This window comes from Eptesicus fuscus, chromosome 15 (genome assembly GCF_027574615.1).
Source record: "Eptesicus fuscus isolate TK198812 chromosome 15, DD_ASM_mEF_20220401, whole genome shotgun sequence".
Classification (NCBI taxonomy): Eukaryota; Metazoa; Chordata; class Mammalia; order Chiroptera; family Vespertilionidae; genus Eptesicus; species Eptesicus fuscus.
The window spans coordinates 1,278,603-1,293,757 of NC_072487.1; the positions used below are offsets into that span (position 1 = coordinate 1,278,603).

The 15,155-nt window shown below is 63.5% G+C and overlaps 1 protein-coding gene across 1 annotated transcript in view; it reads left to right on the forward strand.

The window, feature by feature from the left end:
* WNK2 (WNK lysine deficient protein kinase 2) overlaps positions 1-15,155 on the forward strand; it is a 114,058-nt gene that overhangs the window by 83,971 nt on the left and 14,932 nt on the right. Inside the window, 8 exon segments of the mRNA XM_054727096.1 lie at positions 24-93; positions 1,691-1,767; positions 1,869-2,521; positions 4,004-4,218; positions 5,041-5,229; positions 5,901-5,999; positions 10,745-10,789; positions 12,100-12,356. Of these exon segments, the coding sequence (XP_054583071.1) occupies positions 24-93; positions 1,691-1,767; positions 1,869-2,521; positions 4,004-4,218; positions 5,041-5,229; positions 5,901-5,999; positions 10,745-10,789; positions 12,100-12,356 (1,605 nt within the window).

Below are 15,155 nucleotides of genomic sequence, written 5' to 3' on the forward strand. Positions count from 1 at the left end.
CTCCTCTCTGTTTCTTCCTGCAGCTGGACCAGCCCGGACTGGCCCCTGGGCCGGCAGCTGCGCTGGAGCAGACCGGAGCCTCGCCAGGGACAGGTGATGGCACGGTGCACCCCCCCCCCCTCCGCGGCGCCTTGCGTGGGGCCCAGACAGGCAGCGCCCGTCGTGGTGCCGTAGCGCACGCTCATGCGCCGGAGAGAGTCCACTGTCCGTGGGCGCGGCACCGTCCTCCGCCGGCGGGTCGGCCTGTCAGTGCGGCCGGCTGGCCCGCGCCACCTGCATGGGTGTTGTCGCGTGTGGGTCTCGGCTCAGGCCAGGCCCCCACACGTCAGCTCGCTCTGCCCGGTCCTTCACTCCGCACGGTAGCTCTGGGAACGCAGCTCAGAAATACCAGGCTGTGTTCCCATTCTGTAGGGCAAGCAGGCGGCCTTGGATGGCATTCTCTCACACAGGGAGCAGGGCGAGGCATCAGCCCTGTCGATCTGCTCCTTCCAGGGCCTCATGTGACCCGTTCACTACCAGACCCTGTCAGGGAGGCCGGTGACACCATGGGGTGGTAGAGGGGGCAGGGGGAGAGGTGACACCATGGGGTGGTAGAGGCGTTAGGGGGAGAGGTGACACCATGGGGTGGTAGAGGCGGCAGGGGGAGAGGTGACACCATGGGGTGGTAGAGGTGTTAGGGGGAGAGGTGACACCATGGGGTGGTAGAGGCGGCAGGGGGAGAGGTGACACCATGGGGTGGTAGAGGCGGCAGGGGGAGAGGTGACACCATGGGGTGGTAGAGGCGGCAGGGGGAGAGGTGACACCATGGGGTGGTAGAGGGGGGAGGGGGAGAGGTGACACCATGGGGTGGTAGAGGCGTTAGGGGGAGAGGTGACCCCTGGGGTGGTAGAGGCGGCAGAGGGAGAGGTGACACCATGGGGTGGTAGAGGCGGCAGGGGGAGAGGTGACACCATGGGGTGGTAGAGGGGTTAGGGGGAGAGGTGACACCATGGGGTGGTAGAGGCGGCAGGGGGAGAGGTGACCCCTGGGGTGGTAGAGGGGGGAGGGGGAGAGGTGACACCATGGGGTGGTAGAGGCGGCAGGGGGAGAGGTGACACCATGGGGTGGTAGAGGGGGGAGGGGGAGAGGTGACACCATGGGGTGGTAGAGGCGGCAGGGGGAGAGGTGACACCATGGGGTGGTAGAGGCGGGAGGGGGAGAGGTGACACCATGGGGTGGTAGAGGCGGGAGGGGGAGAGGTGACACCATGGGGTGGTAGAGGTGGCAGAGACTCACGATGCCCAGCTTGCTGCACGGCCCCCGGATGTGGCCCCAGGGCCCTGCACCTCCCCTCCAGAGGCCCCCCATCACCCCGCCGGCCTCGGGGAGCCCGCCTCAGCCCAGGAGGCCAGCACCCGGATGGATGCCCCGCCGGCTCCGGCCCCTGTGCCCAGTGCCTCCGGCGATGCCCCTCGGCCTGCCCGGGGCCCGTCCCTCCCTCCGCTCCCCAGTGCGGCAGGTGACCATCAGATGTGAGGGCCTGCTGAGACCCGAGTGGATCGGGCTGACACCTGCTCCCTCCCAGGCTCTAGGGCGCCCCCTGTGAAGGCGGGGAGGTTGGGACAGCTGCTCACCGTGGCCCCTTCCCTCCCACCATGCCCTCCCCGTGATCCCTGCCTGAGCCCCAGTGATGGTGTCCCTGTCCCCGCAGCACCTGTGAGCGGCACACGGGGCCCCGAGGGAGGCCGGGCAGCCTCGGGCTCACCTGCGGCCACCAGGGCCCCTCAGGTAGGTCGTTCTCCGCGACGAGACCGGGAGGGCTCGGCCGGGTGGTGGCGTTGGCTCTCTGCTGGCGTTCGTGTGGAATCGTTTCTCTTCTGTTTCCCAAGGGTGCCCCCGCGCCCACCATCCCTGCGCATCTGGAGCCCGCAGACCAGAGTGGCGGGGCGCCCGGGGTGCTGACCCAGGGCGGCCAGGCCCGCGCCCCGCAGCCCCCTGGTGCTCTGGCCTCGGGGTCCCCTCGGAAGCAGCCCGGGCAGCGGGACGGCAGCTCTCCAGCCAAAACCGTGGGCCGGTTCTCCGTGGTCAGCACCCAGGACGAGTGGACCCTGGCCTCCCCCCACAGCCTGCGGTACTCGGCCCCGCCCGATGTGTACCTGGAGGAGGGGCCCGGCAGCCCCGACGTGAAGCTGGCCCCGCGGCGGGCGCAGACGGCCTCCGCCCTCGAGGTCTGCCAGGAGCCCTTGTCCAGCGACTCTGGGGACGAGCGTGTACCCGGGAGGCCGCCGGCGCTGAAGCCGGGCTCCCTGCCCCGCGGCAGTGGCAGCGCGGCCGGCGACTTCGTGAGGAAGGCCGCGGCCCTCCTGCACAGGTCGGCGGGGGCTGGGCCCCCGGGCCCCGAGGCCCCCCGCAGGGCGGGCGTGAAGGTCCCCGCCATCAGCGTGACCTCCTTCCACTCCCAGTCGTCCTACATAAGCAGCGACAACGACTCGGAGCCCGAGGACGCGGACATCAGGAAGGAGCTGCAGAGTCTGCGGGAGAAGTAGGTCCCGTGGGTGTGGGTGCGGGTGTGTGCGGGGCGCCGAGGCCCAGGCTCTGCCATGCACCCTGGGGCCTGGGCCAGGTGGCGGGCAGCGATCGCTGCTGTGCTGCTGGCCTGGCCCCTGGTCTGGGGGCCCTGCCTCTTCACCCCCACGGCCGCCCCTCCTGAGGCCTCGGCAGGACAGCGGGTGTCCCCAGACCAGGCCCCTCACGCTGCCTCTGAAGTGCGGCCACCGCCTGGTCAGGGCCCAGCCAGCTGCACCCTGGCCTCCTGGGCAGGAGGACCCGTGTGGTTGCTGCGTGGGAGAGGCTGGCGTCCTGGACAGAAGGCTGAGGGCAGAGAGCTCTGGGGTGGACCCAGGAGCTGCCCACAGGCCCAAGAGCCTGGCCAGCCTCTCCTGCTCCTCCTCTGGGTGGGCGGGCAGGGCTGTGCCTGCCGGGAGGGGGCGGGAGAGCTTGCCTGCCCTGCCCTGGCCCCCGACCCCTACCCCTTGAGGCCAGCCCCTCCCCCACCCCCTCATCCCAGCCTGGGCACCCGATACTTGTTGCTTGCTGCCTTGGTGCCTTGTCAGACCCCTGGGCGCCCTGTGGGGATACAGGTGCCTGCCTCCCACCTGCATTTGCAGTTCTTAGGACCCCCAGAGCCCCATAATCTGAGAGGCCCACTTTGGGCAGCGGTCTCCCTCAAGTCCTGAATCAGACGCTCCCAGCTGACCAGGCATCTCTCCCCCACTCCAGCCAGCTTCCCCCTTGAAACTTCACACTCTGTGAATCTAATCGGATGCAATAGCACTTTTCTGTTTAGAGAATCATTTTTCTAAAATAAATCTGGCAGGCGCTGAAGACGTAATAGGAAAAATTAGAACTTCTTTTCCTTCTGCCTCACCACGAAAACACCTGTTTCCCCGCCACACACCAAGGGGTGGGCGCGGCTGCCACCGTCTCAGCAGAGGCTTCCCACCGGCGGCCTGCCAGGCTGCCAGGTCCGCTCTGCCCGTGGGGTGGTGCCGAGCTGGGAGGCCCTGGCAGGGCGGGGCTGGCTGACCACATGTCTCCACTCGCCCCTGCCGGGCCCTCTGAGATGCCCCTGGCGCTCGCTCCCTTGCGGGGAGGAGAAAACAGCTGGTAAGCGAGGCGCCTCCCGGTTCCGAGTGCTGGCCGTTCTTGTTCTCACCTGTGAGGATGTGCAGGGCTTGTACTGTGAGCATAAACGTGTGACGGTGTCCATACCCAGCCTCCCCCCAGAAAACAAAAACAAACAACCCCCGAGTCCGAGCCTGGAGGGAGCGCGTCTCTGCAGCTGGTCAGGGCGCGTGATCCCACGTGGCTGACATGTAAACAGGAAAACGTTTGGATAAACGCCGGCTCCTTTGAGCAGCCGCACTGCCCGGTGCCTGCAGGCGGCCTGCCCCCCCCCCCCCCCCCCCCACGCTCCTGTCCGCCTTGGGCCGGAGCCCACCCAGCCCTCCTCTGCTCCCCACAGGCACCTGCGGGAGATCGCGGAGCTGCAGAGCCAGCAGAAGCGAGAGATCGAAGCCCTGTACCGCCGCCTGGGCAGGACCCTGCCCCCCAACCTGGGGCTCTTGCACACGGCCCCACCCGCCGGCCGCCGGAGGAAGGCCAGCAGGAGCAAGCTGAAGGCTGGGAGGCTGCTCACTCCACTGGTGCAGCAGCTCAAGGTCGTGGCCTCCAGCACAGGTCGGCCCTGTGCCTGCTGGGGGCTGGGCTGGGGCTGGGCAGGTGGAGGCAGGCACCCGGACCTGGAAGGGCGCTTTTCACCCCTCACCGAGCGGGACCACGGGGCTGTGGCCAGAGGAAAGGACCGAGCGCAGGTCTGCTCTGCCCGGGAGCCGCAGCGAGGGAGGGAGGGAGAGAGGGAGGAGGCTCGGGCTCTCCAGAGCCGGGGCTGCTCTTCCCCAGGGGCTCCGCCCTGCAGGGTGCTGCCGGGACCAGGCTGTTTCCTGGCATTTCTTAGACCTATGTCACCTGCGGACAGGGGGGCTGAGCAGCTGCCTTGCGGGAGGGGCAGGGTGGTGAGGCCCCAGCACTGAGGGTGCCCGCGGACCCCGAGCCCTTGCACCCCGGGGTGGAGACCCAGTGAGTTGAAATGCTCAGCCGCACCAGGTGGGAAGCGGGCCACAAGCCCTCCCTCTGGGCGTCGCGTGGCACCTGCAGGGCGCGGAGCACAGGTGGAACCGCAGGCCCTGCCTGCCCTGGAGCTGACGGGACTAAGTAGTGAGGAGGAGGCTCGCCGGCCCCGAGCAGCCAGGGCCCCCGAGCTGCCGTGTCCTTCCCACGCGTTTGCACGAGGCAAGCCCGACTCGGTGCTGTCGACCGGTGGAGACTGGTCATTTCTTTAATCCTCCCAACACACCCACGTGGGTCACCCAGCCACGTGCCCATGCCTGCAGGGCCTCGGCTTCCCCAAGGTCACCCAGCGACAAGCAGAGAGGACAGCTGCGCACCGTGCGGGCCGGGCTGCCCTCGCGCCTCATAGTCCTGTCCCTTCTCCCCACCCAGGTCATTTGTCAGACTGCAGCCGCGCCCCTCTTGCCCAGGACCCCGCCAGGGCCGGGGCAGGGCCCGCAGCAGCGGCAGACTCCTGTGGGAAGGCAGTGCAGACCCAGCAGCCCTGCTCCGTGCGGGCCTCCTTGTCTGCAGACATCTGCTCCGGCTTAGCCAGTGACGGGGGCGGAGCCCACGGCCCAGGTGATTCCCAGCTTGCCCGCCTCTGAGCATGTGCTAGCCACGCAGGGCCGTGTGGTGTAGCGGGGACGTGAGCTGTGGCCACGGCTGGCGACAGCTCCTGAAAGAAGTGACCCTAGAGGTAGCCTTTGAATGAAAAGAGAGGGCGGCCACCCATCACAGTCTTGCTTTAAGTGGCTCCGAGGGAGGCGTGCTTGGCTAGAGCAACCTGGGGAAGGACCACTGAGGTCAGACGTGGTGTCTGCTGTGTGGTTTGTGCCGGGTGCCAGGCACTGCCCGCTCTGCCCTGCCCCGTGCCCTGCTAAACATGGGTCCAGAAGGGCCGCGGGGGGCCCGGGACACAGCTCTGGAGCTGGGAGTTGGGCCTTGAGGTGGAATGGCCGTGGACACAGCAGCTGTGCGATGAGGCACTTCTCCACGCCATCTCTGCAGAGGCGTGGGGACCGCAGCCACATCCGGTCCCTGCCCTGCCCCGCACGCGCTCCTGGGTCTGCCTCTCTCCGCTCCAGCGCTTCCTCCTTTCCATTACGTGGTCAGTGGCTGCGGTCCTCGGGGCTGGGCGAGTGCAGCCGTGGATGCTAAGTGGCGAGGCTGGTGTGGCTGGTGGTGCAGGCGCAGCCGGAGACTGTACTTGATGCCTGTCTCTGTTCTCTTCCCTCTATATTCACTTGCAGGCTGGACGGTTTACCACCCAACGTCTGAGAGAGTGGCCCATAAGTCTAGTAGCAAACCTCGCGCTCGATTCCTCAGTGGACCCGTGTCTGTGTCCATCTGTCTGTATTTGTTCTTTTGTATTTTATCACCTCCCGGCCCTTGGTTCTCCCTCCCCGCTCCCTGTCTCCATCGCCTCCATATGCTTTATAGGATGCCTCCCCTACGCCATTGAGCTCATTTACTTAATATCGAAACAGAGCCTCGTCCACACCCACCCGTCTGGCCCCAGAAAGCACGGTGCATGCTCGCGGCTCCTGCCGGCACCGACGGCACGTGCAGCGGCCCGCCCGAGCCCACGCAGGCCCGCCCCGCCCCCAGGCCGCGCTGCACTTCTCTCGTCACCTCGTATTCTTGTGACGTTGGACATACTTTTATTTCTGTTGCGATTGTGGCAAATACACACATCCACTGTCCCCAGTTCCAGCAACAACAAGACAGCCCGCCTTCTCTCCATGCATGACGTGCTTCACACGTGTCTGGACTTTGAAGACATGCATGTGAGCAAGATAGTGCTGGCAGGTCACCGTAAAAGGCCCGTGTCACAACATCCAGAACCCCCCGCCCCCCGCATGCGGACATGCTGAGCGCGCACGCCAGCTGGGACTCCCAGCCCCGCCCCTCTGCTCGCCCCAGACCCTCCCAGCCCGGGAGAGCTGGCCCAGCCCCTCCGGGTCTCTGGCCCCTGCACTGCACCTGGTGGCTACCCCTCGCCTCGGGGCTAGCGAGGCAGCCGGCTGTGCAGCCCACAAGCCCCGTGACAGCACTCAGTCCCAGCCGCCCGCACCCCGGTGCCCTCCTGGGACCCGGACATGTGCCCAGGAATGGGGTACCTGCTCAGGGCTCCCCCAAATTGTTTCTTATCCCTCAGATGGATTGGCAAGGGAATCAAAAGCTGTGGGCTTCTAGATTTTTGTTTTTAACAGAAAAATTAAGCTTTTTGCCAATTGGATTGGACATGCTGGTTTGGCGTGTGGTCTTTTGCTTGTACAATAAAGATACATTGTGCTTGCTGGGACCTGAGGCCACGCCCACGGGAGGCACCCATCCCCCCAGAGGGCACGCTCCTCCCAGGCAGCAGGCCGGTGGCAGGCGGGGAGCAGGGAGAAGGGCCCAGGGACTGCCCGGCGCTCCTCATTCACGGACAGATGCTGGTTCAGCTTGGGGGGCGCCGGCTGCTGGGTAGTTGCAGTCAGATAGTTGGAGTCAGATGGGGGCCAGCTCTCTGCCACTCCTCGGCCGTGTGCGCGGAGCTGTGGTGTGAGCACATCCGGGTCCCCAGGTGTCTCCTGCGCAGAGGCCACTTGGTCCCTGCCGGAGGGCGGCTGCCGCAGGTGGGAAGTCCGTGTGAGCAGGGGTTCCCCAGGGCGCCACGCCAGCCGCAGGCCATCACCACTTCCCTGCAGAGCCACCTGTTCTGCTTTTAGGGTTTTCCTTGTTTTTCACTATCACTCGCTGTTCCAACATCAAAGAGAAATTTGAGGCCGAGCAGGGACAAGGAGATTAGGTTTTGCTGCTGCCCTGGCCCGGAGGAAAGGAGTGTGTGAGGCACAGCTCGGTGCCGACGGGCCTGGCCCGGTGGGGGGTTTCAGGCGGCACCCGCTGCCGGGCTGGCCTGCTCCCTCGGTGCTGTGAGGGCGACGATCCTGCTGTTGGCACAGCCCGGCCAGCTCTCAGGCAGGAAGCGGCCCCTGGCTCTGAGGCTGCGGTGAGGAGCGTGCGGCCTGCACGGCCCTCTTGTCGGGGCAGGTGCCCTGAGCTCCCCAGCCGCTCTGCTGGGGCCCGAACACCCAGGACCCCGCCCTTCGGTGCTGGTACCGGCCCTCGGCTCCTGGAGCTCCTGTCTGCGGGTGCCTGGTGACCCAGGGGCCCACGACGGGGGAAGGACATTGGTCTGGTAGCTGAGAGGTTGGCCACGGGGAGGTGGAGCAGAGCTGGAGTCGGGTGCGAGCCCCGCCTAAGCCGGAGGGAAAGCAGAGAATGGTGGGTTCCCCCTCCTGAAAGGAAAGGAGACGCATCTGGAAAAGTCAGCTGTGTGTGAAGTTTGGAAGCTGCCCTGGAACTCAGAGATGAGGGAGCTGCGGGCGGGGGGAGGGCTCCGCAGAGCTGTGGGCAGTGCCAGGCGCTGGGAGGCGGTGCCTGTGGGAGAGGCAGCCAGGCCTGGGCCGAGCAAGGTGGGCACAGCCTCAGCAGCTCGGCTGGGCGGGCGCCCAGGGCAGGCAGACCCTGCTGACTCGCGAGCTGCTGCTCATCCTGCAGGCCGCCTGCCCGTGAACGCCGGGTCGGGCTGCGGACGTGATGGGTCCTGGGGTCCTGTTGTCAGCCAGCCCGTGGGCTCCTCCCCTCCCAGGGCAGGGCTCACGTCCTCGGGGACATCGTGTGCTCCGGCCTTTGGCCACATGCCCGGGGTCCAGGCTGCAGCACGGTTGTCTCTGGGCCCCCGAGGCCCGCCTTAGCCGGGCGTGTTTCCCCCCCACCTCCTGTGCGGGCCTCTGCGGTGGGTGTGGGAGAGGGCCGGCGGGGGGGGGGGGGGCGGGGGCGGGGGCGGAGGAGGAGAGCCTCCATGCAGCCCCCGCACCTCCGCTCACGCAGGCCGCATTGGTGAGCGCCGGCCCCCGGGCTGTCCGAGGGGCCGGCCCTGTGCTTGGGGCCTGTGCGTCCCAGACAGGGCTGCTGCCCAGGTCCTGCTCCACAAACCAGGTTTGGACTCTCCTCAGCTTGAGAGGTTGGTGGCTCAGTCCATAGACACCCAGAGCAGTGCATTGGTGCGACCCCGCTTTCCTCTCTGCCAGACCGAGTGCGTACTGCCACTGTCGGGGTGCACGACCCCTCGGCCACGTGCCTCCTCATGCGGTGGGGAGCCCCACAGGGCCGGCCCTCCGACAGCCTTTGAGCACCAGGGCAGAGGCAGGTGTGGGTGGCTGTGGGCCCGGCCCAGCTGTAAGCAGCCCCCCTCAGGCACCCTCGAGTCGGAGGCATCGCCTGGCAGCCAGCCAGAGGCCGGGGGAGGTGGAGGCAGGCGCCCAGCAGGCTGGCTGTCCATGCCAAGAGCAGCCCCTGCGCCTGTGCCGGGTGCGTGTGGGGCGAAGGCGGGCCGCTCGGCACCCCTGCCGCCACGCGCTGACAGGACGGCTGCGCGGCCTCCGTGCTGCCCCAGGCAGGAGAGCGGCTGGCCCGCCCCTGGGCCTTCCCGGGTGTTCTGGGGCCTGGAGGCTGGCTCGGCTCTTCCCAGGGCCTTGGCCGAGGACGGAGTCCTGCAGGGACACCCTGCTTTTCACCCCCACACCCCGAGGCCTCCTCGGGTTCCTTGTCGGCCTGTGTCAGCCCCGTGTGGCTCCTGGCGCCCTCGCTGTGCCGAAGCCTTGCGGGCGGGAGTGTCGGTTTGGTGAGCAGCCAGGGCCGGGCGGGGACAGGCTGAGGGGCAGGGCTGTGGGCGCCCAGTGGCGTGAGCGCAGGGCCTGGCGGAGGAGCTGACGGCGTTTGAAGTCCAGCGGGGGGCCCGGAGCGGCTGTGCTCGGCTCTCACGGGCCTGTCAGGTGTGGGGCGGGCCTGCGTGGCTCTCCCCCTGAGCACCGTGTCCCGGTGCCGCCCCGGCCCTGGGTTTCCAGTGAGGTCCCTGGGCCTCCACTGCCGGCCCTCGGGGGTTTGAGCAGCGCCTGGCCGCGGGTGGCCGTCCCAGGAGGCCGGAGCCAGCCCTGCCCCGGCCCGGCGGCCGCTCAGAGCTCGCTGGGCCGTGCAGACCTGGCCGGTGTTCAGTCCCGTGCTCTGGGTCAGCGGGTGGGGCCTGCTGCCGTCTGGGCGCTAAGGCTCACCCCCTCCCCCAGGAACATGACGGGGGGTACGCAGACAGGCTCTGGGTGGCCACGCGCCCTGCGGCCCCGGAGGGCCGTCGCACAGGCCCTTCAAGGCTCACCCCGGGCGGCGGGTGTGGGTGCCGCTCGTCCCTTTGCCTGTCTGTGCTCATTAGAGACGGCGGCAGGAAGGGGAGCCCAGCGGCGGCCCGGCCCTCACTCGGTGCGTGCTGGGGGCTGCGGCGCCTCCGGGCGCGGCATGGGTGTGCGCAGGGCCTGCTGCTGTGAGGGCGTGGGCAGGAGCCAGACCCTCGGCTGGCGCAGCCTTGCTGAGTGACCTTGGGGATGCCCGAGCCCCCTGCTGTCCCACCTCAGCTCCTGACTCCCCGAGTCCCTCCCGCTCTCCCTCTCCGGTTGGGCAGACTGTCAGGGCCGCCGACACTGAGGTCAGGCTCCGGGACCGCAGGGCCGGCCGCCCGTGGCGGGGCCGCGCCCTGCCTGCTGGGTAGGATACCAGACAAGACCCAGTGGGAGAGAATCGTCCCCTGCCTCTCCCACCCTGGACAGGACTGCCGCCTTCCCTCCTGCCCGCGCTGGCCTCAGCCCGCAAAGCAATGTATCTTTTTGCACTTGGAAAGCCCCATGGCCTGAGGGCCGGGCCGGCTCCAGAGCCAGCTCACTCCAGGTGCGGCCAGGGGCTCCCAGAGCCCTACCTTAGAGCCGAGTGGCGAGCGCTGCCCTTTTCTTGGTTTGGTTTCTTTTTCTTTTCTTTTTTGGGATGTGTTTCTAGAGATGCACACTCTTCTCTCTGAACGTGGGCTTGGCCTGCACCTCCGCCCTCAGCGAGCTCGCGAGCTGCACCCCGAGCCAGGGGCACCCTGAGCCCGAGGCCGTCCCCCCGCTCCGGCCTGCTGGCCCCTGCTCCTCCTCGCACACCGACGACTCGCTTACAGTGGCTCGTCCCATGCTGCTGTCCGGCCTAACCCTTGGTCTGTGTGGTTCTCTCTCCCTTGCAGGGTCTGCCTTGAAGCGTCTCTGTCTAGGCAAAGAGCACAGCAGTCGTAATTATCGGTTTTTCACTCGTCCGCTCTCCATCGCATGGGCTTTCTGTGGCTAGTGCCCCTCGGCTTCCGCGGCCGCCTGCAACCACAGGGCCGGCGGGCAGGCAGGTGTGGGCCTGCACTGTGCCCGCCCTCCGTGGGCACCGCTCACCACTGCCTGGCGGGCAGCCCCTGGCGGTGCCCCTTTGTGTCTCCGTGGGCCTGAGTGTGCATTCCGGCCAGTTCACCTCTAACGGGCTGGCCTCCGGACATCACCGTCACCCATCGCTGATTGGCTCCTTTTCCAAAACCTCGGAAGGAGTATTCCCGTGAGGTGCTCAGGACAGTGCCAGAGGAGGAGGCGGGGCAGAGCGGGACCACCTACCTGGCCGCCCGCTGCTCATCTCGTGCCTTTTTTTTTTTCCCTTTTTTTTCTTTTCTGGCTGAAACATTCATGTAGATACAGCTCATGTGTGTAGAATCTCATTACTAACGTTCAACTGTTGTGTCTGCTTTTTTGTTGCGAGCCACTAAAGTAGACTACATTTTGCAATAGCTTGTTTGAAGAGATGGTCATGGGTTATTTTTAAATGCAGAACTCAAAAAAGGGGCCTATTCAAAATTGCCAACCAGAAATCATATGTTGAAGGAAGGGAGGGGCACCGTTTTTGTAGAAGTGAAACGTCCTGTTTGGGTCACTTAAAACACACCTAGTGGCGCGGGGAGAGCCCTGCCTCTGCCCAGCTCCGAGCCGCGGCCCGGCCTCCCGGCCTCGCTCCTGCTCCAGCTGTGGGGCGGCCTCGGGGCGCCCGGACGGCGGGCCCGTTGCGGTGGAAGGCTCTAGGTTTGTGCCCTTCATCAGCACCGTCCCCAATGCTCTGGCGAGGAGAGGGGCAGTTTCTGTGTCTGAAATCCAAACACCAAGCCACTTAGTCCCAGGAACGCCGCGACCCGCCCTCAGCAGCAGCCGTGCGCCCAGAGCAGCCCCTTGGCGTCCTCGCGTCAGAGCTGAGCGTGCTGCCTGGACGGGTGCCTCCCGTCTGCGCCGGAGGCTCCTTCCCGAGCTCTCCCGGGCCTGGCAGGCCGAGCGGCGTGGGCGCAGCGTGGATGCTGCTGCAGCGGCCCTGGCCCCTGCCTGGCTGGCGAGGGGGTGACGGCCCAGGCCTGCGGCCTGCGGAAGTGCTTCACACGCCCACCGTTGGCATGCGGGTTCTGATGCAGACCATCTCCTGAAGCAAGGTGTTGCCTGGCCTGCGCGAGACCATTGCGTGATGCAGCTGGCCCTGCTGCCGGTGCGAGGCCGCCAACGCCGCCTGTGTGTGCCTCCCCAGGGTCCTCCACCAGCAGCCTGGCCCCCGGCCCCGAGCCGGGCCCCGCCGCGGCCCTGCACGCCCAGGCGCAGGTGAACAACAGCAACAACAAGGGCACGTTCACGGACGACCTGCACCGGCTGGTGGACCAGTGGGCCAGCCAGACGGCGGGGGCGCCGCAGCTGAAGCCGTCGCTGAACCAGCTGAAGCAGACGCAGAAGCTGCACGACATGGAGGCGACGGCCGGCTGGCCCCCAGCCTCCGGCGAGGTTCGGGCTGTAAGTGGGGCGTGGCGGGGTCAGAGGGACGGGATGGGAGCCGGGCTGTGACCTCACATTTCAGCAGAGCAGCAGCTCTCGGCCTGGCATGGGTACATCTAGGTGGGCTGCCCCGGATCTGGTGACCTCAGGCTAGAGATGCAGGGGGGCCTGCATCCTGCCCTCAGGGGCACCCCTTGTTGGGCTCGGGTGCAGGTGGGCAGAAGCCAGGAGCTGTTGTCTGACCGTGTCGCGTGATGCGTTCCTGTGTCGGGGCTGTGTCTGCACCGCGCGGAGGGGTGCGCCCCGTTTTAGTGTTCGGAGGGGCGTGTGAAGCTGTGCTCTTTCTGAAGCGTTGAGCGAAGTTGGCTGGTGGGACCGTCTGCTCTCCAAGTTCTTTTTTGAGTGTGGAAGGTCCTCCTGTGGCCTTTCCTTTGGAAAAGTTTCAAACACCTGGGGCAGTTCAGAGTTCTGCAGGGCTCTCGCGTGCCCCTGCCTGCACGCTGTGGTTGACCTTTTGCTGTTTTTATCCCAGGCCTCCATCCCATGAGGGTAAGGTTTCGTGAATGGATTCCATTTCTTTTATAGTTTTAGAACCATGTGGAGTTTCTCTTTCTGTTAAACTCTGCTTTCCTAGCAATTGGTACTTCTCTAAATTTATCCGAGTTTTCGCATTAATTGGCATTAAAGTTCATGACCTCTCCCACGGTCGGCAGCGAGGCAGCGGTGCCCCCGTTAGGGTGTGTGAACGGCGTTCGCCTTTCCGAGCGCTCTGCTTGGCTCTGACACTCTTCACTGTATGTTCCGTCGAGTTCTTCCTTTTAGCCTTTCCTTCCTTCTGTCTGTGGGTTGCCATTTTTTGTACAGAAAGTTTCTTGAGATGTGCAGTTCCTGTTTTCTCTCCGAGCACAGGCTTCAGGCTGCGGAACTCCCTCTAATTACTTTACCTGCAGCCCCAAGTTTCTGTTATGTAGCATTTTCTTTGACTTTCAGTTCAAAATATTTGCAATTTCCACTATGATTTTAAATACTATAATTATTAATTTCCTCGTGATCTTTGTATTAACCATTTGTTTGTTTTTGTTTTGTTTTTTTGTCTAATTGAACTGATGAGAACAAACTTTGAGTGTTTTCAGTTTGTTAAACGTTGCGGGACTGGCTGTCTGACCCAGGCCGTCAGTCCTGGTCATTGCTGCACGGAGGCCGGAGGCCCGCCCTTTCCTCCCCTCAGACCCACTCCCAGGCTGAGCCTCGCTTACTTGTCTCCCGGGGCCGCAGCACCTCCTGGCAGCTCACCTCCGCTAGTCTGACCCCTCGTGTCCATTCTCCCTTCTTCTGCAGCAAAGCCGAGACCCTTCCCGCGGCCCCAGGCCCTGCGGGGCCCACGCCTGGACAGGCCGCCGCTCCGCTGCTGGCCGCTCGCTGCTCAGCCTGGGCCCCGGCGCCTCCCGCAGCTGCTAATCCTGCTGCGCAGATGGCTGAGATTCTCACTAATGGTTTTGTTTGTTTGTTTGTTTATTATTTTTGTGGTAAATCTAAATAACAAAATTTCCCAATTCAATCCTGTTGAGTGTGTGGTTCAGTAGCATTAAGCATATTCGCAGTGTTGTGCAGCCATCACACTGTCCACATCTAGACCATTCTCATTATCCCAGACGAAGCGGCGCATCAGAACCAGCCCTGCTCTGGGCTCTGGCTGCCCAGCCGGTCACTCCTCTGCGTCCTGCTTCCATGGGCGCGGCAAGGCTGGCACCTCCTGGAAGTGGAGTCACATAGCCTTTGCCCTTTCCTCTTGCTTTCTGCACTTCGTGTTTTCAAGGTGCATTCGTGTTGTAGCATGTTTTAGAACTTCATTCTTTCCCCCTAATTTTTAAAGATTGTGGTAAAGTACATATAACAAAATTTGCCATCCTAGCCATTTTAAGTGCCAGTTCATTGGCATTAAATACATTAACATTGTTGTTCAACCATCACCACCATCCATCTCCAGAATTGGTTTATCTTGCACAACTGGAATTCTGTACCCATTGAAAATAACTCCCTACAGAAGCCCGCCCTGGCAGCCACCATCTGCCTTCGGTCTGTATGGATCTGACTGCTCTAGGTCCAGTCCCCATGTGAGTGGTATCATACAGTATTTGTCATTTTATAACTGGCTTATTTTATCTTGCATAATGCTCTCAAGGTTCATCTATATTGTAGTATGTGGCAGAATGTCCTTCCTTTTTAAGGCTGAATAATATTCCATGTGTATATACCACATTTTGTTTATTCACTGATCCATCCATGGACACTTGGGTTGCTTCTACCTTTTAGCTATTTTGAATAATGCTGCTATGAACATGTGTGAGACCCTGCTTTGAGTTCTTTCAATCCATATACCCAGCAGTGGAATCACTAGATCACATGGTAATTCTATTTTTAATTTTTTGAGGAATTGCCAAATTGTTTTTCACGGTGGTTAAACCATTTTATGTTCCCACCATCAATACACAGAGGTTCCAGTTTCTCCTCATTTTTGTCAATACTTTCTATTGTCTTCTTTTTTAAATAGTAGCCATCCTAATGGTACTTCTCTAAATTTATCCAAGTTTTCACATTAATTGGCATTAAAGTTCATGAGGTGTAGTATCTCATTGTAGCTTTAATTGGCATTTCTGTAGTGATTAGTGATGTTGAAATGTTTTCATGTGCTTATTGGCCTTTTGTATATCTTCTTTAGAAAAATAACAATTCAAGTCCTTTACCCATTTTAAAATAGCATTGCTTTTTTGTTGTTGAGTTTTAGGAGCTCTGTATTCTGGATATTAATACCTTACC